Below are 26,621 nucleotides of genomic sequence, written 5' to 3'. Positions count from 1 at the left end.
GGCACCTAAACCTACAGTCCTTTTGTCATAGCATTTGAGATCACAGGAAGCACAGGTTTATTCTACATGAGAATTGTCTTTTTCCTTCTAATAGAAAAGGAAATCCTGAAACAATTTGGGAATTCTGTACCAAACCGTTTCCAGCATTCCTAGCCCCACTGGTGCTGCGGGCACAGCAAGGAGCTGTGGCACCAACCAGCTTCCATCCCTGTTTGCAGCACTGAGACCTCTGCCTCAGCTCAAAGCTGTTCTGAATTAGGTGGTTAGATTTTTCTAATTGCGTTTTTTAAAGACCGAGCCAGCAGTTCATTAGAAATCACGGAGCAAATTCTGCTTCTCTATTACACCAATATAAATCTTGAATGAATTTATATCAGGATAACTGGGAGGGTAGAATGTACCTCCCATCTTGTTCCTCAGATTATTAAAAGTTAAAGGGCCTTGAAAATTAAATTCACCTTTCCCTATTCAAGCTGTTTACTCTGGTTTTTATTCCAGAAAGGACAGTTGAAAATAATTAACCAACCTCCTTTCTGCTCATAGGCACTTTTAAGTTGGGTTTTCATGTACTAGCCCAAGACTAGTTTGTGTGGAAAAGACCAGAGGGCATTTTCTTTCAAACAAATTGTTTTCATGGGAATAATTTCCCAGAGAATTGTATTAAAGCCTTTCTGTGAATCCTTGATTTTTGGGAAAAAAAAAAAATTGTCATCTTATATATCCTTGATTTGGGGGACTTGGCAGTGTATTTGCAGATATACATGAGCACCTTAATGAAAGCCCTTCAGGATTTTACTTTCTAACAGGCTAGCCTTATTTAACCAAAATACTTCTCAGCGAGGCTTCATCTTGCAGGAAAATTCTGCCTTTTGAGTTACCAACCCTTGTAAATAAGGTTTTATAATAGAAACACTGATAGAACTTTAATTACAGGGCAGTAAATAGCATCGCTGCCTAATCTTCTGATATTTCTTTGGATTCTTAGGGAAGATTCGCAGCTGTTGCTGGAAGCCGATCCTCGGGGGCTGCAGGGGTTGGAAGTTGTTGCGAAGCGAGCTCCGAGCGGGAGGAGGCTGCGGAGAGAGGGGAGGGGACCGGAGGGAATCGGGACCTTGGCATGGAATATCCCACCCGCGGAAAAAGCTTTGCCCATCCCGGTGAGCGGCCGAGAGGATGGAGGTGCGGGCAAGCCGGGTTAAACGAGGCCAGTGACGGCTGTAATGGTAAAAATCATAAATAATAAGAATCATGGCAATGTAATAATGCAAAGGGTTTGAGCCGGGGGCGATCGCTGTCAGGGCAGCCCCGCGGTGCCCTCCGCGCATCCCGGCGCATCCCGGCGCATCCCGGCGCATCCCGGCGCTGCGGCTTCCCCGGGAAGCGGGGATGGACGCACGCCACCCGCCACTTTTATCATCGACATTACCGATAATAAAAATATTATTTTGCAAATCAGGTTCTGCTGCAGCATCGCTCTACAGCACGGAGAAAAGCTCCCCCTCCCCGCCGTGGCTTTTCCGCGGGTGCGGAGCGGCCGCCCGTGGTGCGCAGCCTTCCCCCAGCCCTTCCCCGGCTCTCCTGCGGTTCCTCCAGGAAAAACACAACCCCAAAAAACACCAAACGAACAAAAATACCCTCAAGCCCCCGAAAGAAATCCCGGACAAGGAGCGCGGCGCTGGGGAGGGATGGGAGGGATGCGTGCGAGGGGCTTAACCCTTGGAGCTTTGAAGGCAAAACAAGGAAATGCGTTGGAAAGGCATGTCTGTAAACAATGATAATTAGCCTTTTCAAAAATCATAACACTGATTAAAATCTCGGATTCATTATTTATTCATCACAGAACCTCTTTGCAGACCTGGGAATAGTGATTAAAACCTAAGTGCTTCTCAATTTTGCACAGCTCGAGAGGAGCCTAAAAAGGGGTTAAAATGGAAAGGAAAGAGGAAACCAAGCAAACAGAATTCTTCTTTTAAGAACCAATACTTTCTTCTTCCCTTCCTGGCAGGAATACTCTTATTCCCCCAAATTTTGGTATTATGAAAATGTTTCTCATACTAAGTACAAGTGTTAGACTGAATCCAGTTGGTACTAAAATTGCAAACACACTTTCACTCCTAGAAAAGCCAACAGAAAGGAACTTCTTTTAACTCCATAATAGCAGGTTACAGAGTAAATGAACAACTGATGGTCAACTGGCCAATTATGGTATAAATATCCGTTGTTTACGGCGAGGTGTTAAATGAGCCTTTCGAGCACAAAGGATCAGACTGTCTAAGCTACAATTTGTGCTTCATCCCATTATGTCTCCCCGAAAAAGGCCCGTGCCGTTGTAGGTAATGTGCGCACAGAACATATTTCTCTCTGTTGATTTTAGTTTGCTTTAATTCAATACACACTCTTGTTTACTTTTTAAAATTTAAATAAATGTCAGCATTGTATAATTTCTATGTTAACAAAGCAGTGAGCAAAATCCCTTGTATGTTTATAAAATATTATTGTTTAATTCACATAGTTTAGGAATTCCAAATGTTGAGAATAGGAAGGAGGCCAAATACCATCTGTTTATAACTATGATGCATCATCATATGTGTACTTTAAAAAAGAAGAAGAAAAAAAAAAAGCTTGGTCAATCATGCCACTGTTCTATCTGTTAGGGATATAGTGAGGATTTAAAATCTCTCTGTGCCAGGAAATTTTAGGGTGGTTTAATTCTGAGCAGGGATGTTACAGGAGTTGCTCAGGTCTGTGTTCCTGTCAGAAGAGCTGCAGGGAACACTCACGTGCCCCAACCACTGCAGACACAAATTCAATCACTTTCTCCCAGCCTCAATATTCCCCACTTCTAGAGACCGAGAAGCAAAACCTGAGAGATTTATTTAAACTCCTTTATAGATTCTGGGGGGAGAGGGGAGGTGTGGGTGCATCTGGGGCTTCATTTCCAAGCGCTTCATATGTTTGTGTGCCCGTGTTTTTAAGGACAGAAGGAAAGCGTGAGGATTTTGTAGCCTGTTTTTCAAAACACAGGCTATAGACTATCATTCAGCTGATTCTGCAAATAGCTTAAAAAAAAAAAAAAATCAATCCTCTGTCAAATGTTAGTAGTTTTTGGTCCAAGTTAAAATAGGTCCTCGTTAAAAATAATACATTCCATACTACGGAGTGGTACGTAACGTGCATTTTAAAGAGAAGGTAGTCTGCAGGCTTAAAAACAAAGAGAGTGTCTCCAAGTTAAGTAGATAAGAAGATTTTTTTTTCCAAACCCAAGTTAATTAGCTGGTACGTCAAGCCTCATAGATGTCTTCCTACCTTTCAAGGGCTGAAGAATCCCCAGTAAATGTACTTAAACTTCCTAGCGAGGGCCAGTGAGATGAATGCAGAGATTAGGGCGGGTATTACCCTGCCTTCTCAGTGCATCCCAGCTGCAGTTCATCCTACTATTGATAATGATGCTTGGAGTTACTGAGGTGGTTTCTGAAACTCACATATGGGGTCCTTTCCCCAAGGATGAGGAATAATAGCGGCACTCAGGTGGTACGGGGAGGGTAAGCACAGATTTGCAGTTGTCTTTGCCTGGTGCGTGGTGACTTCTCAGTCATGCTGATTTAATAAAGGGAGAGGTACATTCTCAGGACAAGGGCTGTAATTCTCTGGTACAGTGTTTGATTTGTGTTAACAAACAGGAGGGGGAATAAAAAACAGCACAGGTGAAAGGAAAAAAAAATGTCTGGGCTTGCTGGAGGGCAGCCCTGGCAGAACGCTGCTGCAGTATGAAACGTTCTGTGGCCAAACTCTCAGCAATTTCTGAAATACCATAATTTAGCATACTGTACACTGCACTGAAATGCCTGGGACTTTGTTTTTGAACTTCTTCCTTTCTGCTGTTACACTTAACTTGCAGCATCTTGAATTACTTAGCTACACCAGATAGAAAGTTACCGTTTCTTTAGCTCTACACGCTGCACTGGGCTCTTAGTGTTAAAAACTGTCCATCAGAGTGGAAAAGCCTTTCCAGCCCTTTCCTCCATATTTCCTAGCCTTTAACATAACCTTCTGAGGCGGTTTATTATCTTGAAAGACTTTAATATTTTTAATTAGGAAAAAGAAATGCCCTACACACCTCTCTTAAGTAATCTTTTTGGAGCTGGTTCCATCAGCAGAGATAATTTGCTACTGTGCCATGAGCTTAATCTGCTCACACTGACATTACAGGAGTGAGAAATGGGACAAAAGGCACCTTCTGTCACTGCAGTTTGCAAAAATATTCATAAATGTAAAATGTATACAATCCCAGCTTGAAAAAAAACCTGGTGCCAGCTCTAGTCAGGCATGCATTCCTGTGTATTACTTCCTATTTTCCATGGCTATGGGATCCTGGGTTTCCCAAGCTGAGATAGCAATCAGGGGGGAGGATTGTCCGATTATGATGTGCATACCTGTCCATGAGGAATTCTGTGGACTCCTTATATTTGTTTATCACTTGGTTTTTACACACTGGAGTAGTTTAATGAGTTGCCCTGTGAGAGGCTGCTCCGAAGGTGGCTAAATGCCATGTTCACTGCAGGCTTGTTTTGTGCTGTTCCTGGGCACTCTGGGTCAGTGCAGGGAGATGGGATTTGGAAACAATCCCCAGCACAGGTATAAATCCCTTATAAAGAGCTGTGGTTGAGGCTGGATATCTGGGACATCCAGGTGGGAATCCATCGCTCCCTGGGTCTTGCTTCTGTGTCTGAGGTGCCTGTGTTGTGTCAGGACTGCAAACAAAACATACACCAGGCATGAAGCACGTGGCGATGCACAAGGAGAATGTGTTCTGTGGTCATCACTCTGATTTCTTGCATCCTTCTGGGGTCTGAACCCCTTGTGCCCCCCCTTGGCAGAGGTAACTGAGGGCATTGATCGTCTCACAAGCTCCTGGGCATTAACATTTAACCGTCCTATAATTTGGTTTTTAAGTGAAAGCAAAGTGATTAATAAACTTAATCTAGCATTCACACAGGTTTGAGGATGGCTGACCTCTGCCCTCTAGAGACCCAGGCTCATTTAAGAATCTGCATCAGAGAGAGCCCCTGCACTTGTCCTGTCACAGCCAGTCCTGTCCCCCATGGGCTGCAGAGTGTCACCCTCGCTGTCTGCAGCAGGAGCAGTGCTGACAAGGAATTTGCTGCTTTTATTTATGTCTCCCTCCTCTAGAAGGGTCAGACACAACTCTCTCCTTCAAGATAGCAGCTCTCCTGGGGATTGGAACAGCAAAAGTAAAATCTTGGTCAAAAATGAGTCAATCTTTCAATTTGTTTGCATATAGGAGAGAAAGAAAAAGTCAGACCAAAAAAAAAAAAAAAAAAAAAAAAAAAAGGAAGAAAAAGGGAAGCAGGAATGTCAGGTCTTTGGATTTGGGGCACAGGTTTGCAGCTTTTAGCATTACCTTACACAATTCCCAGATTGGGAAAGCCTTTCATGTTGGACCATTCAGCCAACAGAAGTGCTGCCTCGAACTGTAAAGCATTATCTGTGGATTTCTTTGCACATTCCATGTCCTGCAATTCTTGGGGAAAAAAAAAAAAAAACAACTTGGATAGGAGTAGTTTGTCAATGCTATTAATAGATATGTTTAATGCAGGAGTGTGCAATGTGATGAACAGCCTTGGCAGGAACCATATCCAGCCTGATTGTATTGTAATACTGTTTGATGCAGCAGTGTGTTTGATCAGTTACAAGTGATGAGTATCATATCACATCAAACAATTTAATACAGTCTCATTGTATGGAATTATGGCTGCTGTCAATCAGCATGTGGCCTATTCCTTACAGATCTGTCTTTGGGAGCTGGAATACACTGGTAGCTTCATATGCATTAATAAATAAAGTGCTGCTGAAATTCCATACAGACCTGTTGAGGTTTTTGTTTCTCTTTCATGGCCTCTTTATTTTTTATTTCATTTTCATGATCTTTTTGTCACTCTCTTCTTTTTGAATGCTGTGTCGAGGTGAATTCACCTGGTCAAGAGGACCTAGCGTGGGGCTGGCATGCTTTGAAGAATGCTTGGAAAACATCTAGTAAAAAAAAAAAAACATATATGAGAGTTGTGAATTTTGTTTTTCTGTGAACAGCAGCCTGAGTATAAATCCACTGAACTTGTTTTCAGCTGAAGCTTCACAGAGTCTCTTTTCTTGGCTTCCTCAGGGGGAGGAGAGGCTATCTATTAAAAATGCATATGTTTTGTCTTACTGCTTGGCACACCTCACTTGATAACCCCCTACTTTGGTTTGGGGATGGCACTCTTTGAACTTAAAGTCTCTTCCTTAGGACTGATATATTCAAGGTGCTGGAGGGGAAGCCCATGTCAGATGAAAGATATGTATGTAAATAACGGTATAGAGGTGGGGTTTAAGGCATCACCCATTTTGCTATCAGTTTCAGACATATGCTGCTCTGCTGCTGGCTTGCCTTGCTCCTGCTCCCTAACACAGAGCGTGGTTTTTAATGAAGTCATACTCTGCTGCCTACAAATATGGGGTCATGCTACACTTGTACAGGAGTGGTGATTTCAGTAATGTTGCTTATTGTGGTCAAAGAGGGCAGAAGATTGCCTTTTTGCATCGTGTGGCTCTGGGGTTTTGGAGCCTGCACAGACAAATTGATTGCATTGCAGTAGGGCCACACGTTCAGAGAATGGAGGTGTCACGCTGGAAAGCCAAATTTCAGCAGCTGATTAATCAATGTAATGACTGTAAATTTTCCCACCTTTTGCTCCTGTCTCAGCCTGCAGGTCTAAGTAAGACTGGTGCTTGAAAGAGAAACCTCAGAAGAAATTTTTGTAGATACTAAAGGAAGTGGTTCTTGGCTTAGTAAATGACATGTTTCCTTCTATACCAAAAATTATCCTCGGGGGTAAAACAAGGCCTGGTGAGAGATAGAGACAGGAACAAGGATAGCTGCATTTAAGGGCTATTTCTGATTGACTTTGCGGTGATGACTGAGTTTGAGCTCACCTCAGGTGCAGCCTGGCTTTCCTTGGCACAGATTTCCCAGCAAAACTGCACTGATGGATCAGTGGGAGCAGTCAGGGCTGTGGAATGGTCAGGAGGAGGCTTAGCATTATATAACTCCAAGAGCCTGAACTTGGAGGCATCCATGTGAAGCAAATAAATAAAGACCCAGCTTGTTCCCGTAATATCATCCACTTGATAATTCCTGAGCACTGCTCAGCCAGGTATTTCCTCTGCCTCCTAATCCAAGCAAGATAGGCAAGACCTCATATGCTCTGTTTTCCAGATAGGAATGGGTTGTCCTGTTAGACAAATCATTCTGGAATTTTACTATTTTTATGGATTATAAACTGGCCACAATGATACCTACTCTTGCAGATGAAGCTGATTAATTCAGAGCCAAAGATCCCCAAGGTGACAGACTGCCTGGGCCTTATGGTGCAAGGTAATGCAAAGATAGCAAGGGGAAAACAATATTTATAAGTGTCTTTATAGCAAAATTGTTCTGCTTCAGAGCTGGCTTGTTACGTGGCTGCTAATGACACTCCAGGATCACACAGCACCTGAAGTGGAGCGTGTCCTACCCTGGTTTATCTCATGTCTGGCATTAATTGGCAATGGCTCCGTCTGAGACCGTGATCCAGTCAAATCCTGTAGGCCACGCAGGTCTGGGTGGTATTTAGATCAGAAAACTCATCCAAGCAAGAGGAGCATTGGTTTGCCACTAATCCACAGGAGAGCAGTACCTCCACAAGGTTATTTGTAGATTATAAGGCCAAGAAAGGACTATTTGGATCATCTGGTGTCACGTGTATAACACAAGCCATATGACTTCCCTCAATTAATTCCTGTTTGAACCAGAAAACTTCATCCTCTACTGGTCTAAAAATTGCCAGCCATGCAGAAGCCACCACAACCTTTGATATTATTAGATACGGTGTTTTCAGAGAGATTTTCTCTGCAGCAAATGGTCAAAAGTGACATTTATCTCCTGTGATTATTAGATACTTGTTGCTGGGGCAAGAATGTGAGTCACAGCACTGAGACTGAGGTTCCCAAATACCAACATCTCTCACCTGAGTTTTTCTTGTGATCCTATCTCCATCTGAAATCCTTCATTTTGCCATTTTTTCTGTGTTTCTATTGCAAAGGGCAGTTCTTTGGCAGCCACCACAGTGATTTGGTGCACACAGCAACAGTCTATTGATAAACAGTGGTCCCTGCACTCATTTGGTGGAATTCACCCAAAATCACCAGGAATGGCACAGCTTAAATGATAAGCATACCTATAGTTAAGAGGCTTTGATTTGATGTGCATTTTAAGGGTTCTAACAAAATAAAATAAAATAAAATAAAATAAAATAAAATAAAATAAAATAAAATAAAATAAAATAAAATAAAATAAAATAAAATAAAATAAAATAAAATAAAATAAAAACATAACAAAATAAAATAAAATAAAATAAAATAAAATAAAATAAAATAAAATAAAATAAAATAAAATAAAATAAAATAAAATAATAAAATAAAATAACTGCCACTCGTGTAGGTTGTGAAACCATTGCTGCTCGCTAGGATGAAAGGCACCATATGTGAAACATGTTGATGATTTCTTATCTCCAGAAAAAATGTTATTAAAGTATAGAGGGACAGAATGATTTGTTTCTGCAGTAGGGGCAGTGTTTCATGGGTTTAGACAATGAGGGTGGTTCCCATTCCCTCACTATATACAACCTTAATGAGCGCTGCTGAACTAAAATTTCAGAATTTAGTTATAAGGAGAAAAGTTTTTTTTTTTTTTTTAAATCCCATAGAACATGAACTGAGGGTGGCAAAACACCCTCAGTTTTGCCACTCATATGTCTCCCTCCTCCAGTGCCCAGCCTATGGAGTCGTGAGAGAAATATTATTTCTCAAACAGCAAAATGTGCTTCCGAGCTAAGGAGATGGCCACATCTCCCCTGTGATAATAATAATAAAAAGCCTCACAGACCAGCAAAATTCAGATCAGCAAAATTCATCCCCTCCTTTCCTTTCTTGGAGGGTTGAGGGAGCAAAATTCTCAGGGCATGTTTGTTGTGGGGACAGCGAGCTGTGGGACAAGAGGACCCTTCCTCCCATGGGTCCAGAGCATCCAGCACCCAAGGGACCCCACCCTGGGTGAAGGGAGGGACCCCCAGCCGTGTCCCCCGGGGACACAGCCTTCCCCTGCTCATGGGATACTCAGGACACAGCTTGCTTTGAGTAAGTGCTGCCCCATCCCCAGGGTGGGTGTCCAACGTGAGATCTCCGAGCGTCTCACCGAGAGGATGATCTAACAGGGCTTTCCAACAAAAATGGTTCCATGTGACTCTCCACCTTCCCTTCCCTGCCCTCCTGCCCCCAGTGCAGGACCCCCAACGAGTAAAAAGTGTAAGAGCTGCTCGGAAAGAGGTCAGCTAATAAATGATATCGAAATCCTAGTCCCAGATTTTCTGTTTCCAACATGCTGCGCAACTAACACTGTGACACTTTGGCAGGATGATGGAGAAAAATCCCGTGCCAGCTGACTGATGAGCACCCATCTTTTTTAATTAATTGGGTTGAAAAATGTCTTGTGTCAGCTTGAATGTAGGGGCTCTTTCAGCTGCGTTTTTCTGGATACTTATACAGATATAGCTAACTGCAGATTTGAGAGCCCAGCGTGAGGCCTCATAAATGATAAAAATATGTATATATTAGAATTATACACACACACACACATGCACATATTGGATAAATTGATACTTAAACATATATGTGTGTATATAATGTTCTGTTCTCTGTTCTGAGAGATATTTATAAATAGATTTTTATATTTATCTATCGCTATTATTCACAGCTCTATGTGCATGTGTATTGCAAAATCTGTTTGGCTTTTATTTTCTGATATGCTTTTTAGTTTTAAGCAGAGTAATATATCTGATTTCTCTTTAAATTAAATGAATTTATTTGTCTGCCTTCCCTTAATGGAATCAGTTTTGATATACTCTTTGTTCATGCTGTTACAGGCTTCAGTCTAAGGGCTCTTTGTATTAACTTTTTAAAGTTACATTACAAAGAGGTTTTAAGATTTCCCAACAGGCTTTTATTTAACCAGGGCTTTTGATCTCAAACCTGCTGGGGCCTAGTGAAATCCTTACCAATTCTCCAGTAACTCCTCACTATTGGAATTTGAAAAGACCCACCTGAAGGATTTAACTCGCTGTATGGCTTCAGCCATCCTTTAGATGCTTCTATTCATGCAGACAGTGAGGGGGTCGAGGGCACCCTTTGTGATCCTCCAAGTAGCCTAAGGTGCCCTTTGCATAAGTTGTGCTCCTGAGGAAATAAAAATCAGGAGGACACAAACCTATATACCTTATTTCCTGCTATCTTTACTTAAAGGAGGAGCACAGGGGGTCTGCTTAACATCCTTTGCTACCTAAATACCTTTTGGACATGGGAACTCAATAAAGGAACTTTCATTGCATCCATTACCCTACTGCGGTGCATAGCAAATTAGATTTAAAAGGGTACTTTTTCCCTTACAGCTATTTCTATCATTTTCTTTAAAATTTCAATTTAGTGTCTAGTGACAGAATATTCTGTAATGTACATTAGAACTATATAACACCAATTATGCTAACTGTGAACATTATTTCAAAAGAATTAGTTATATTAAGTTATAGATAAACCATTGGGGAAAAAAAGGTCAGGTTAGGGAAAAAAAAAAAAAAGGAGCTATGTGATAATGTTTTAAAGGAGCAACATGAAGTGAATGCTCTTTTCATTTTTTAATCCTTTCATTTTGCATAACCCACACTGAAATTTTGCAGCTGACTTGGTCTTGGTTGTTTAGGCAGAGGATGGCATGTCACTGTGTTAATTTACAGCAACAAATCGTGGTGTAAAACCTACAGCCGGGTCGTGTGGTTGTGGAGAAACATAATTTCCTCCATTTGGGGGGAAATGGAATTGCAGAAATCCATGAAAAGTCTTTTGGCAGACACTGGTGACCAGTACACAGGAAAAAAAAAAAAAAAAAAAGAAAAGAAAAAAGTAGAAAATGCTGGCAGACCAAGCTTGAAAGAATATAACTAAGCACATTCTTGTCACAGTTTTGGTTGTCTGTTTTCTTTCTCATGACTGTACCACACATGATATTATGTCTGTTACCTGAATTTGGTGTTGGCTTTCTCAGATTAATTTCTTTTCTATTTCAGCCCTATGTAAAAATGAAACCACTCTGCAGAGTGCAGGGGAATCTAAATGTACCTTATGTTTTCATTACTCCTATTTTCATTTGTCTATTTCCTATTGGTTTGTGGGTTGGAGGAGTTTTGAGTTTCAAGACGTTATTTATGTATTTGTGCTCCTTCTTTGTGTGCAGTTGGTCTGGAGATGTTTTGTGTAGATGAATAAAATAAAAATTCTCCATTTTAATCCTTATTTTTCCCTGCCTTAGAGTTGGTTCAAGACTATTGCTGGAACCGTGTGTGGTTTGGTTATTTCGATTTGTAGGGATTCCTGGCAAATCATTTGTGTTTGTTTGACGTCCTGTGGGATCAAACTGCCATGAATTTTGAATGTTCTAAAAACTGTGTAGTTTACTTCAGCTAAAACTGCCTTCCACTTGAAAACATAAATCAGCACAGTTGAAATCTAGTCAAAGGTTTGGGTTTTTTTTCCCTTTTTTTTTTTTAACAAATGGGATTTGCCTCAGCTCCAGCTTGAGCTGAAGCATCTCTGTGCTGGTCCCTTGCATCCAGAAGAAAAGCTGGATGACATTGCCATGAGTCAAGTGCCAAATTGCTAAGCAGAGGACAGTCCTACCTGTCCATCACAAGTGATGGGTCCTTGGGCAGACCCTGAAATGTGCCCTGCCTAGGACTGCACCTTTCCAGGCTCACTCAGGGTGGGTTTTCCTGTTTCGGGGCCTTCTCACACTGATCTGGAGTTCAAGCACTTCACAAAACCCAGACTCCAAATCAAGGAGAGAATCACAGAATCATTTAGGTTGGAAAAGACCTCTAAGACCATCAAGTCCAATTTAGACTTTTGTTCAGGATTCTTTTAACTTTCAGCTGCAGCTCCAAGTGGAGTTACAGTAGGAGCTTTCACTTTTTCTCCAGCAGTGAAGTGAAATTGGAAGCAGATGTGAACGCTGGCATTGTCTCTGGGGGACAGATGATGTTATTTCACCAGCCTGACATCTGTTGAGACTTGATTAAACCCAAAGCGTGCTGGGCTGGTCCTGCTCTCTAGATCCTCTGGAAAGGGATTTGTCCCACCAAGTGCATTTGGGAATTCAAGCCTCTCTTACAGACCTGAAAGCCTCTGAGCTTCCAGGTTCAGAAGATGCAAACCACAACGGAAAGGTTTTTATCTTTGTGGCAAGGATGTGAGGTTTTAATATGAGTCCATCTTTATAGACTAGTGGGAAAGAAAGGCAAATTGAGAGGGGAAGAAGGAACTTTGATTGGGAAGGCCTGGTGATACTTTTGGATGAGTCTCTGTGTGTGCCCACAGGAAGATGCCCTGATCCAAGACCTTTATTCTTAAAAACTTCCTGACAGCTTTGCTGGGCAATGTCATCCTTGCCCACCATGAAAAGGGAGAAGCTGTGTTCCTCAAGCACATCTTTTCCACTGTGCTGTACCCATCACTCTGTGTCTTGGAGGGGTATAGAAAACCCTAATTTCCATGTGGATGGTGAGGGATGCCTTTGTGGAGGAAGCAGCCCTGGATGCTGCCCAGCTGCCTGAATAGCCCCCAAGAAACCAAAGCATCCCAAGTTTTGTTCTACCAGCTCCCCCTGTGACCTTTGGTAAGCAACTTAACCTGTTGTCCTCAGGATCCCCAGTAAAATGGGAGACCTTAATACTTATCTGGTGGGATAACAGTGCTTAATACTTACCTAATTGGATGACAATACTTACCTACATACCTCACAGGGGTGTTGTGAGGATTAATTAGCTAATGTTTGTAAAGTGCTTTGGAGATGGAAAGCGGTATATAGTAGTGCTAAGCACTGTTACTCTGTGTCAGCACCCAGGCCTTAAAATGGCTAAGACTGCAATAAGAGTTTTTATATGTTTTAAAATAAGCCAATTCTGCAAGGCATCCGGATGCTGGGATTATTTTTAGGCAGAGATTTCTAAGAAAGTTGGGAAACAGAAGGGTATAATTATATGACCTGGAACCTTCTGTTGTTTCTTCTCGTTGACCAGCTAAACAGTCTTAGGTGTTGTTTGATGAATTGTAAGAACTGCATGTTGGAGTTTAAGACATATTAGTGTTTATTCTTGCTGATCAAACAATATTCGTTGAAATAAATATCTTTGCTACACTTTGGACAAACAAATATATTAAATAAGCCAGAGGAAGTATTTATTCCTGTGTTCTCTTTTTTCTGTGTTTCTTTCTGTGAGCAGCTTTTTTTATCAGTGTAATTCTGCTTTTGTTCCCATTAGGGTAACTGAAAGGTAACACCGCTGCAGTAAATGAAAATACACCAGATACAAAAGCATTATGTGAGAGCAAAATTATATTTATATGTGGTCTGAAATGCAACCTGACTCTTTGTTTTAAAGAAAAATCAAACCAACCATTCCTAGAAATATGTATAAATGCAACTTTAACAGAAATTGTCAAACTCTTTGTTGAATCCTGCTTGTTTCATGGCAACTCCTAAACAGATTTTGCAAAAGGAAGGTCTGGTATAGCATAGACCATATTTTCCCTTTTGCGGGAGGAAACTTTGGAGGATTTTTGCCTTTAAATATTTTATTTGGTTCCTAATGTGAGCTCTCGATCCAAGAAAGCAACTTTATAGTTATCAAAGCACCCATTTGTATATTTTTTTGTTACAGCATTTCTTCAGATCTTTTCCTCCCAAGTGTTAAAGAGAATTCCCACAAATTCCTAAAATCTGTTAAAATACAGAACAGAGTGCTCACATTGGTATGTTGTATCTTGGCTGTCCCTGGTAGAGAGCCTGTGCATTTTCATCTTGGGTATGCAGAAGAAATTCGATCTGCTGCTGGGCTAAGCACCAGGATTTGGTTTGCTCTAGGACCAATTCTTACATTTCTGCATCAGGCAAACCTAAGAATGGATAACACTTGGAATAAAACCTACCCCAAATCCTTTTGCGTGGATATCAGGTTATTTAAAAATGTAATAGAGAGCATTCCCCAGAACCAAGGGCGAGTCAAAGAAAATGGCACCAAAGGGCTCAGAGCAGCCAAGAGGAAAACTCAGCCCAACCCTGAGCACGTTGTTGGTGTCCCAGCTGCCAGAACAACCCAGGAGGCTCAGGGGGAAGTGGGCCAGGAAGCCAGGTGTGGTTGTTGGGAAGGAGATCTCCCAGATTAGCTGGTGTTTGGCCCTTCATCTGCCCAGCGTGAGCCCACAGGGGCTGTATCCAGCTTTGGAGCACAGGAGGAGGTGAAGTGAAGGGTGACTGATGCTGTGCAGCACTCTGCACTTGGTGTTCCTGAGGAGGAACTGAGGGGATGAGGGGACTTAGTGTTTGGGGAGAATTATTTGTATCCAGGCAGCAGAATTTGCAGACTTGCAGGCTGGGGAGTTTGGTTGAAGTACAGGACTTTGCTAACCCCTCGGCGCCCATCGTTAGCATTTCCCAGAACAGGAACTCTTGCCAAAATGGAGAGGATTGCCATAGCCAGTGCCTGGAGCTAAGAAGGTGAAATGCAGACAGGGAGGGAAAAGGTGGGAAAAGAGGGGGTTGCAATGGGGCATCAAACAATGGAAAAAATGTAAAAATATGATATTCTGTCTCTGCTCTCACTGACTTTGGACAAATCATATAAGTGCAGTGTAAAATGGGATAAAAACCAATTTCTTCTGCACTTTAGGAATAATTAGAGAGAGTGCAGTGCCCAGGTGCCACCACAATGGAGACAGGCAGAGCAGCTCCCAGTGGGACTATGCTCTGCATCATGTGGTGGGAGAGCATGTCTGCTATCTCTTTTGCCTCAGGAGACCTAAAGAAGATGTAGCAGTGGATAGTTTTGTATACCTGGATTTAATCTTCTCTCTCCTGCTTTACCCAAATCACCTCCATCTGATGGTGTAGTAGGTATTTCCAGCATATCCACCAGTCTGGCAGCTTTGAAAAAAGATATTCTGGGGGGAAAGCACAGCCCAAAGTCCACCTTCCTGAGCAGACTGTGCTTGCTGCACCAGCAATGAGTGACGTGCAAATCAGCCAATAACACCTGAAATTTCTTCAGTGAAGTCTACCAGAACTTGTATGCCAAAGGTTTCTTTCCTACTCTAATAAGTGCTTAATAAATAACAATTTCTATTAAAAGAAAAAAAAAAAAGGAAGAAAAAGTAGTGGTCATACAAATAAGACACTGCTACTGAACAGGAGAGCCTCAAGGGGCAACATGATACCTGATCACTGACTGCCTCTGGCAGTGAAAGAATCACAGAATCATAAGACCTTGGCTGGTCTGGGTTGGAAGGGACCTTAGAGATCATCTGGTGCCAACACCCACAGGCACATCCGGGCTGTGATTCATTCTATGCTAAAAAAGCTCAGTGGTCCCTTCCTCACCTTTGGCCAAGGATTTACTCTCTTCCCTGGGAGCAGCACTGATGTTCCAGGGCGCGTGACCACCCTGGGGAGCCAAACTGGCCAAACTCCCAGCTAAACCTGGGAATTGAATCTCGAAATGGTCCCTGGAGGTGTTAGCCCCAGCCTAGAGAAAGGATGTAGGGTGTAGGATAAAGAATAGTGGGAAAGGTAGAGGCATAGCAGCCTCAGAGGGGTTTGGATAAGACATCAAGAAAACGCCCGAAGAAAATGCCTTGCTTTTAATAGTTGCTGGTGCTGTAGGTGGTCAGATACAAAAGATTTAAAAAGAGGACAAGAAAGGGCTGTCTTAATTTAAGCATTTATTCAGAGATGGCCTGAATTAAGCAAAGGACAGGATGTGCAGGATGCTGAAGTCTGTGGCAGACCGGAACCCTCTTGTTTCTGCCTCAGCCTCATCTTCATCACTGCAATGAAAAGTATTTGTGCTCTGCTCAGCGTGTGTGGATTTCTGCGGCCCTCAATGGGATTGCAGGGGGAATCAAAGTGAAGAGTCCTCTTTAGGTCCTCAAGAAATAGAGCTTTCTGCTGGTTAACCATTACTTTGCATTTTCCCTTCCTCACAAAACGACTGAGGTTAAACATTAAGCGCCTGCAGTGAAGGACACCTGTATTTGCTGGTCCCATTATGCAGCTCTACTGAAAAGGCTTTACAGCTGTCTAAATTAGCATAATTAAATCCACATCAATTAAAAAACCTCCATCATCTCTTTCCCCTTCAGATGCAGATAGTCGCATTTGTCTAAGGTGCTAAGTGACAAAGGAACTTTTTAACAGTGGAAGCCGGAGCTGAAAGGAAGAGTAATACGGGTTGTATATTGGCCCAAGGTTCACCTTAACACCAGTGGAAGTGATTAGTGGGTGCTGCTCTGCCTAAAGAGGTAGAGCTGCCTTTTGCATGACAATGATGCCAGGACCCAGAGCCAGGCATTAGAGATGTGCATTTTACAACGGGCTTGGCTTCTATTGCTCCTTTATACCCCATTAATGGGGGGAAACAAAGCCTGGCATGATTTGGCCAATTTCCCCCACCCTACTTTCTTCCCTTTTTTGTTTTTTGGGGCTTTTTTTTTTTGTTTGTTTTGTTTTGGTTGTTTTGTTTTAGGGTTTTGTGTTGTTGTGTGTGGGGAAACCCCAGTGACCCCAGGATAGCAGCAAGGCTGCGCTGTGTGATGCGAGCAAAGAGAATTCCTCCAGATGAAAACTGACATGGGGTTCAGGGGTTAATTTCTGGAACAGGCACATTTGCATACAAATGAAAAATGATGGAATTTCTGTTCTCCTAAATTTTCAATGTCATCAGCATCAAACAGCAGTCAGTGCTCCCTTGCTGTTTGAAGAATATTCATTACTTCAGAAGAAGGGGCACCTTGTTTGGTATTAATCTCCTCTTCAGGTCAATGACTTAATTTGCTAAACTCCATCTGAAGTGCCACTCACTTTTAGATTTCTCTGCTATTCTTTGTTATTTTTCATAACATGTTCTTAATACTTTTTTTATTTGTAAGGGGATACGTGTCCCCAGCAAATGCAAGCAGGAGAAAGGACTGCCTTTATTTATTTATTTATTTTCACCCAGAGAACTCAACACCCGTCTGTATCATTTGTAGCACATTTTGGTGTCTGCTCACCTTAAAATTCATGGGGGTTTTAGCAGAAAGAAAATAACTTATGGACTCAAATGGGAAAACAAACATTTTTTTGTTCAAAACTGTCATTTAAATGGACATCTGGTGCCTTGTGCAGCAAGGTTATGGGGTGTCATGCCTCTAACAAAAGGTAACAAGCGGCTAAGTGATTAATCCCCCAAAGAAAATCACAATATTCTTTTAGTTCCTGCCTCTGGAAATTCTCATCTGAAACCGCAGTGGCTGAAGACGTACTCGAGGAAACTTTTGTGCTAGCTCTTATTTCCCCATTGTCCTCTCCGTGTCTGCCAGGGGCCTGAGGAAGGATCCCATTTCCCTCCATTTTTGCCCTTCATGGTTATAATTCTTCTGCCTGAATAGGATTATTCAGGGGATCTTTAGATCTTCAGAGCTTGGGGGTGTCTCTAGGAAATTGGCCCAGGGATCTCAGGTGGCCGTGCCCACCGTGTGGCCTGGGTGCTCCTGGCTGAGGGTCCCAGGGGAGGTTGGCTGTCCCTGTGGGATGGGCTTAAAAAACCCTCAAAGTCAGGATTTGCCCTAGAACCTTCTGTTTTTATATGTCCAGGGCTTTCTGAACTTTCCAGTCATGCTTATTCTTGGTTCTCAAAATAATAGGGGTTTTTGTTTGTTTGTTTTTTAATTATTAATAAGATCTGATTTTTTTGGCATGAGCACTTATGGAAATGAAGAAATTGCACTGTCTGTTCTTCTGTCTGTCACCCTTACTAACTTTTGAACCTCTTTGCCAATATCTCTCCAGTTTGTTAACAGGCTACAGAGCTCAAAAGTGTGAAGTGCTTTCCAGTTTTATTTTTTTTTTCCTTCCATATCTAACTCTGAAATGGTAACATTTACTGTTGGAAATAGTACGGACAGCTAAGCTTTTATCTGTGTTTTTTTTCTTGGTTTTTGGGGTTTTTTTGGGGTTTTTTGGGTTTTTTTGTGACTTGCAAAGGGGAAAAGAAGTGATCTGAGGATTATTCCCTGTGTGTCTCTATGAAGGCTGTTAGCAATTAACCAACTCGTTCTGGATGCCTCCAAGTCCAGCTGGGTGAGGTTCAAGATCCTTGGCAAAAAAAATATCAAACAACAAACTATGTACACATAGTATATACAACTTGCATGCAATTGCCTCTTGCTGCCTTCTCTTCATGCAATAATTCTTTAAACTGAGAATTTTGAGGTTTCTCCGTATTTATGGAGCGTGTCACTCAGTGGGGCTGTAGTCCTGAGCACTGGAAAAATAAAAATAAATGGGGGCTGATGGTGGGGAGTTACATTCCTACCTGGAGCATTAAGTTAAGAGTGTCTAAGGGCCTTGATCCTCAGCCCCAGCCAAGCTGGATTTAGCATAGGTCATATTAAGGTGGGGCAAAGGGGGCTTTGTGTCATTTTTAGATCCCCTTATCCCAGGCTGTGGAGCCTGGTGTGATGGATGTGCTGGGAGGTCGGGATGGCAGAAGGGCTGGTGCAGTTGGCCCAGCGCCATCCAGAGATCCTCTCCACCAAGGGCACCTCGGGGGTGACGGGATAAGCCAGCTTTGCAAAGGCAGCTGCTCTGGGAGGCTGGATCTGCCTCCTTATCCACAGAGAATGTCCTCAGCACACAAAACTTTCTCTGTGGGAAGGCTTGGCTGTGGGAATGATCCTGTGCTGACACGTCTGTGATGAGCGGGGAGATGCTCCCCTCCAGTGCAGTTTGTTGCTGTCGGAAGAACAAATCAAGGAATTGTCAGATAAAGCCAAAGGAATCAGTAAAAATCAGCGCCATCCAAAATTCAGGGCCAAAGAGTTACAACTGCCCGTGTCTTGTGCTGTGAAATCCTTCTGCCAGGGGGGCTGGATTCCTCCTGATTCTCTTATGTGACAAAATACGGGCGGAAAAATGACTCTCATGAATGCTTTTGTGGTGGAAGGCTCAGGATTCTGTCTGAGGAGCTGATTCTTAGTCACATCTGTCTATCTTGTTGTATGAATATTGATAATGAAGTCAGAAAGAGAGACTTGTCATCCTAAGTGCATCAGACTCTGGCACTTGCCTGCTCAGAAGGCGGCGGCTCTGCTGCTTCGCTGCTGTCGGTGATGTCGGTTTGTTGAAATAATATGTCTCTGCCAGCTGAGAATCTGGCCTTAAAATGAGAAAAGTTGAGATTCCCATTGTTGAATTAGTTTGGCCACATTAAAAATACGTTGCTCTAGAAATGTGTATATGAATATGCTAATGTTTATTTTGCTAAATGTGCTTGCCAGGATGTGCCATGTGGCTGAGTTAGTGTTACTTTAAGAATCCTAATTTTTTGCCTTTTCAGACTTTGGATCTTTTAAACTTGTAAACACAGCATTTTGTTGGCAAAAGTCTCTATGATTTTATGCATACAGCTGACTTTTATCTTCACTTTTTACATCACCTTAATACTGAAAGAGAGAAAGCACTCATCTGTTTATGATAAGTTTATCAGAAATACTCCAAAGTTTTCCATGACTAAGATATTATATTGTTACAGTGGCTTGCTACAGGGTAATTTCTAGACAACAAACAGAATATTTAAAAGCCCAGATGTCCTGTTTAGACAAGGGGGTTTATATTGATTAGGATCTGCTTTCACCTAACATCGTGTAGTAAATATCACAAAGACATAATTAGAAAATTTGATACAATATTTAGTCCTAGTCCCTGTGTGCCAGAATTGTTTGACTACTGAGAAACTGGAGCTTGTTTGCATCCCAGTGTGTTGTGAAATGCAAACTTCAAAGAAAATATTATATCTCCCAACTCCAGCTCGTGAGAGTCTTGGAAGTATAATACAGAAAGGCTTAACAATCCCTGCTGAGGAAAGGGCAATTTGACACTGAAACTACTGTTAAAGCACCGTTGACACTCTGGTGGGCAAAAAGTGCTTATTAGAGGAGTCTAGTTACAGTCTCAGGAGCCAGGCAGAGAAAACGCACCAGAGTCATTGTGAAAACTGGCAAGTTGCACCAAATAGATGTGTTTTGTGTATGTGTCTGCGCGATTTTCTCCCCCCTCCTTAACTACACGTATCTCCGTGTTTGCTTCGTAGGCTTTCCATAAGATTGGGGCCCTTGCGGTATTCAAATAAAATATTTAGATTTGCAAAACTTCTGGAAGCCAGATTTTAAGGGAAAAAAGAGGTTTTTTGTCAGATTGTCAGTGTCTGAATTTCATCACAATCTGTTCAGCTGTTTGTTGCAGGCAGGCGTAAAACATAGTGGGTAAGTGTGTGTTTGTACTTCTTATACATATTGAAAGAGGGCTGCCTAATCCCCTTGATGAGGAAAGCTCTGTAAATTATATACATCTGCAGGCACTGTGCATGGGTAGTACAGAAGCAAAGAGGCAGATCAGCAATTTGAGGGAGCAAATAAGAGTTTTCTCGCAAAGTCGGCAATTGGGAACCTTAGAGCAGCCCAGCCTCCCGGTGATGTCATTTACTTGTGGGTTTGTTTGGGGGTTTTTTGAATGACCCGAATGTTTTTCCTTAAAAACTTTGCCTAGGAGGCCCTTCTACGCACCCAGGATTCCTGGCAAGAGAAAAAAAAATATTTGCTGATGACAGCTCTGAATATATTCTCTTTAATTGTCACTTATGTCTCTGTCCCATCCTCTGCACTGTGCTAAAAATAGTAATTCGGGTTGATGGTTTCAACACCATATAATATATGTATATTGTTGCATACAAAACCTACATAAAAATGTCAGGAATGAGACCTAAGCCAGGAATAAAATTGAAAATCACAAACATGAGAGAAGACCCAAATAATGAGGGTGTTGCAGGGAAATGTTATATTGACGTCTCTGTGTAAATACATGCAGGCAGAGCAGTAAAAATCCCACCACCTTCCATGCATAGAGGATTCCTAGAATAATATTTGCCTATATTTTTTTGTAAATATGTAGGTAGTGTTTATATTTATCCCCAGCCTTCCCCTGCTTCCTTTAAGAGCATGATTTACTAATCATGCTACAACACTTGTAAGGTAAGTGCAGGACATATTTTCCTGTCCGTTTTGCAGTGGATAAATTTGTCCAAATTGTACAGCAAGTGTCTGGCAGAAGTGAGACTAGACACCAAGGATAAAATCCCTTTGATTTCACTGAGGCAAGGATTTTATACCAGGAGTTTTGTCTCCACTTCTCCACTCTGTCTCCCATGCCCTGTGTATTCTTGGCTTTTGTTGCTACTTGATCCAAGTCTTGGCTCATTGTGTTAAAGGAAAGTCTGACAAAGAGGCAGCAATGGCAGTGTTAACGTGACACTGTAGTTATGGTTTTGTCAGCATTTCCATATAAACTTCTGTTTGCAGGAATTATAAATCAACCATGGAAAAGAAAAAAAAAAAAAAAAAAAGGAAAGAGAAGAAATCACTGTGAAGTAAAACTTGGCATACCAGAATCCAGGAGGGAATTTTGAGCTTTTGGAAATAATGGCTTCTGATTACCATGGACAGGCATGACATGATGTGCAAATATACACTCCACATTGCACTGGAAGAAAATCAGGACAAGTGTCACCACTTTGTCATGGCCAAGAGGGTGAGGAAAGAGGGTCTTCCTGACTTTTGGAAATGAGAGAAATATTTTATTATTCTCAGAAACATCCTATTAATGCCCTTAACAACTTCTTAATTTTTCCTGTTTACTTTGTATCATCCCATGTCAGGGACAGACGATGGCTGGCTTTGGGGTTTGCAGTGGGTCAGGCAGTCAGCTGGTGTTGATCAGCACAGCTCCACCCAAGTCCAGTGAGGTGAGGTTGGCTTACACCAGCCGAGAGTCTGTCTCCATATCACCTTTCTGCAGGAGGCTGCAGCATTTGCTACCCATTTGGGGCCCTAGTTAGTGTTTGTTTAACTTTGGGACTCCATTCTGCCATGCTGACTGAATTCCAGTGGCAGGATAGGCATAAGCTGACTTGAAAGTGGTTTTGCCAAGGAGGTTATTGGTTATTTTGAAGTTGCATTGTGCTGGTATTTATTGTATTGTATTCCAGGTTTTTTCCTGCTGCACAGAGCGATGGAGCAGGTGCTGCTCAGCCAGTTTACAACTCTCAGGCTGGTCCAAGAGGCTGCAACTATCACCTACCCTGCACCCAAACTGTGATTTTACAGGATGAAGCTGAGTCACTGCCCATTCTGGGTCAGAGCTCTGGGCTGTCCCCGGGACGAGCTCGCTCCTGCATCATCATCACTCATGAGTCACACGAAAGACGAGCTGCTGGCTCATCGGAGCAGCATTCCCCAGCAGCCCAGCTGGAACTCGAGTCCTTATTTCTGAATTCAGCTTGGAAATAAATGACAGCGCCGTAGCAGCTTTGGCTTTCGGTGGTGCTGCTAATAACTGAGTGCTAAATGTGGAGCAGCTCTGCAGGAGTGTCCCAGAGTCAGGTTACGGGGAGCAGGCGTCAAAACAAAGGTGCGGCAAACTCGAGGTAACTCCTTGAATTGCGCGCCGGGGTTGGGTGTAGGGAGGAGAAGCAGCAAAACTCCTTGCTGGGGTTTTTTTAGATGTGACATTTCAGTGATGTACCAACAGAGGAAATTTTGCTTGCAGAATCCTGTGAGCAAAACACTTCTGAGAATGTATGTATACAATTGTTTAAAAAAACACAGGGTTACTGACACAGATGCCAATTTGGTAGGGCATATGGAACATTTACACTTGCCTTTTTCATTCTTTCTTGCTACAGCTGGTACTGATTTAGTATGTGAAATTTTACTAGCAGGAGTGCTAATCAAGACAGAGATTTCTGTGAGGATTTAGTCATTTATGTGGAGGAAAACTATGGGTATCATTAAAAAGTACAAGATCATCTATGAGAGGAACATTATCATTAGCAACCTAATTTTTAAAGCAAACAGAGGGGAAAAACCTACTGTATATCCTCAACAGCAGCGGCAGCAGCAGCAAATGATGTTTTTGTAATATTCAGTCATGTCACCTCTCTCTAAGTTTGAGCAAAGAGAATTTGAAATTCACTTGAAAAAAGGCAATAGATGCTCCAAGTGCTTTTTCAACCAGTGTGATAGCCTGTTCTGCTACATCAAATGGATATGGCTGGGAATGGGATTAAATCCAAAAGCCACATGCAAATCCTGGATCGGTGTTTGAATCTGGGGCCTCCATTCAAACCTAACTCTATGATGGGGCTGCCTTTCACCATCTTGGCATTTGAGAAGGGGCCAACAGTATCCCACATCTAAAATCCAGAGTTTGTAAAAGTTCCCTTCCTTTTTTTTTCAGGAACTGCAATCGGGCCTGGAATGGAGACATTCAGATCATAAATACCAATTCTGGCCAATTCCTGATGGGACAAGAAATACTATATTCCACCAAGAAGGCAACGAGAGCATGTTACTTGTCCAAAGAGGTGATTTTTGCATTACACATGGTGTAAAAAATTATGCCTGGGTTTAACTGCCGCTTCCTGCCAAGATTATTTCAGCGCAACCAGCAAGAGAATAACTGCTGTATGCTCAGAGTGTTGTACAGGTGGCCCAGTGAATGGGAGACCTGAGCAGTAAAAGCCGACATCTGCGGCCGGAGGTGCCCGCGCGTGGCGGAGCCGGGGCTGCTCCCCGAGGTGGGCGGCCAGCTGCCCCTGCTCAGGCTCTGCCCTCATGGAGAGATGTGAGGGGAGCTCTGGAGTGCTCTCCCTGCCCTTTCCCTGCTGCTTTCCCAGCCAGTTTGGGGACTGTGAGGGAAGGCAATGTGAGGAGGATGTTGAGGTGATGCCCCTGGGTGATGGTGTTCTGAAATGTCTCGAGGTTTGCCAGTCGATACGCACAGTAAATAAATACCTGCCTGCAACGACACAGGAATTAATCTCAGCTTCTCAGGGATTGGCTTCATGTTGAACTTTCTGAGTATCTTTGCAAGCTGTTCTGCTTTGGCATGACAGTCACTCTTTTCTGAGGCAAGATAAAACTGAGGAGGGTTTGGAGAAAGAAACCAAGGCTCCTTCATTTGTTCAGGAATGTTAGTGGCATCCCAAGTGCCTCTCTTGTTGGGGAAGGCAGTAAATTTTAGGCACATTCCCAGATATCACTGGATTCAGTAGCTTTACTGCAGTGCAGATGGGAGAGGCCTCCTTTGACCCCTACAGGTAACAGCTCTCTTGTGGTAACTTCACAAATGCTGTAAGGTTATCTCATGTATTTTGGGATCCACCAGGGCTTAAACTTTAGAAGGAGCCCTGCTAAATTGGAATTAAATCCCCTTTTTCACTTTCACAATACCAGATTGCATTTAGTTATGACTAAAAATTTCCTAACATTGCTATTTTCCAGTATCCCACCTTTTTAATCACTAGCAGAAAAGCTGAAGACTTATTGTACAGCTAAAAAGAACTACATGACTCCTGGATACAACAATGACAATTTTCACTTAAAAGGCTTTTTTTCCCAAAATACATATACCACTAAACATGGTATCTCCAGGGAGCAGGGAAATGGCCATAAGGCTAATTAGCTCAAGGCAAGCGAAACCATAGGGGAAAAGGAAGAACAGCATTTATGTTGGCTTGAGCACTGCTGCTTACACTAAAACTGCTTGGATGTCAGTGAAAGCCATGCAGAGGTGCTTCTGGCTTTGTGGGTTGTGGGAGTGGGTCAGCTTCTTGTCTGATGGCATCAGGGAATCCCAGATCTGATGCTGAAAGCATGGGAACTCCCTTCTCCAAAAACCTCAAGCATTTGACTTGTGTTGTTACAGCTGTCCAAACTTCTTCCTAGCATAGCAAGGTGAAAGAATTTAATATTGGGTCAGAGCAGGAATATCATAGGATTTGCCTCTGCCTCCCAGAAAGAAAATGAAGTGAGTCATGATGGAGATTTCACTGTTGCCATCAATAAGAACAGTTACATCACCAAAAATGCGCAGTACAGCGAGCTGAAGTCTTAGACAGTTTGTGATGTTTAAACATCTTAAGCACTGTTGAGCGTTTTCTCTACATTTCTTGATATGGCACTGTGGTTTTATTTAAGCAATCCCGAAAATCGTGGCCAGCTGCACCATCTGCCAGAGATGATGCAGGATGGGTGCCTCCAGCATGTCAGCGCTCAGATGTCATTTACAAGGGAAATGCTTTCTGTACTGGGAAGAGGGCAGAGACAAAGAGCCTGGGCAGGCAGCAGGCTGTGCTAAGTGGAAAGAAGAATTGATACCTTTTCTAAGGCCTGACCCGAACATCTGAGTTCCTTCCCTTGGGGTTTCTCACCCCCAAATGTTCTTTTTTTTTTTTTTTGAGTGTGTGTGTGTGTCTGTCTTTTTTTTTTTTTTTTTTTTTCTTGGCACTGACAGATCCAAAAAGGTTCTGAGAGATAAAGACCCCTCTGATGTCGAACAGGTGGCTCGTCCAGGTCATCAAGCACGATGGTGGCTGTGAAAACAAAGCGTGTGGCGGTCCCACCTCGGCGCGAGGCGCGGGGGCGCGGCGGGGATGCGCTTGGCATTTAAAGGTCAGTCCCTGGCAGGTCCTCGGCACGTTCCCGGCAGCAGGTGACCTCCGTGACTGCTCTCCCATCTCACACATCCGCCTCACCAAGGAGCCAGGCTGCACCTTTATGAAACTGTTTGCAGAAGAACGAGGCGTGATCACAACTAAGCTGAAGGGTGTCATATTCACTTTACCACCGACATGAGGACCAGTGGTTGAATATTCGATTACATGTCAGTCACAGCACATTAGGCAATCTTCCAGTCTGCCAGCTTTGCCCTTCCCAGCTCCCAGCTAAGTGTCATCAGGAAAGAAGTAGCACTGTGAAGGCAGGAATTGGCTTGCTCTGGGAGCTTCAGTCCCCATGAAAAATGTCCTCTCTTATCATTCCAGTGAGTCTATTGTTTCTCCCATACTCTGGAGGGAGGAAGGTTGTTTGTGCCTCCTGACTGTGGATTCAAACCACTCATGGTGCAGTTGCTGCTCAATTTCATCTCTAGATCCGAAGGTATAAATGTGTGGAAAAGCAGCAAATGTTGTATTGAAAATTTAGGGAGCTGTCATTCCAACTGCCATTACCAAAAATATTCTGCTCTTTCAAATAAAGTGGCTATAAAAACTTGTTACTCTGACTGAGCATTTTCTGGACTGTTTTGCTTGCAAATTACTGAGTGAAAATATGCTAGGAGTGGAAGTTAAGGACTGTGGACAATTTCCCACTTTGCTTAAGCCAGAAAAATCCCATCTCAGCTCCAAGAAGGAAACTACTTTCCAAAATCTCATGCAGAAAGTCCCGGTTCAGCTGGAATGAGCTGCTCCGTTTGCGCTCGGTGGTTTCTGGAATAATAAAAAGCCCTGTATGCCCATGCCGGCCAGCACAAGCACCAAAGGATAATGTGGGTA

General features: G+C 42.7%; 1 protein-coding gene and 1 long non-coding RNA gene across 9 annotated transcripts in view; both read left to right on the top strand.

Annotated features, from left to right (window-relative positions):
- GTDC1 (glycosyltransferase like domain containing 1) overlaps positions 1-8,518 on the top strand; it is a 314,519-nt gene extending 306,001 nt beyond the window's left edge. For all 8 annotated transcript variants that reach the window (XM_072931740.1, XM_072931741.1, XM_072931743.1 and 5 more), the window contains one exon: positions 986-8,518. In XM_072931740.1, the coding sequence (XP_072787841.1) occupies positions 986-1,240 (255 nt within the window). In that variant the 3' untranslated portion in view covers positions 1,241-8,518. The remainder of the gene's footprint in view (positions 1-985) is intronic.
- Positions 8,519-12,342: 3,824 nt separating this feature from the next.
- On the top strand, positions 12,343-26,354 carry LOC115496033 (uncharacterized). The gene is made up of 2 exons (XR_005980989.2): positions 12,343-23,651; positions 25,583-26,354. It is a non-coding gene; the product is annotated as an uncharacterized lncRNA (long non-coding RNA).
- Positions 26,355-26,621: the final 267 nt, after the last annotated feature.

This window comes from Taeniopygia guttata, chromosome 7, assembly GCF_048771995.1.
Source record: "Taeniopygia guttata chromosome 7, bTaeGut7.mat, whole genome shotgun sequence".
Taxonomy (NCBI): Eukaryota; Metazoa; Chordata; class Aves; order Passeriformes; family Estrildidae; genus Taeniopygia; species Taeniopygia guttata.
Note: the sequence above shows the minus strand (reverse complement) of the source record. Positions and strands in the feature narration are given on the sequence as shown.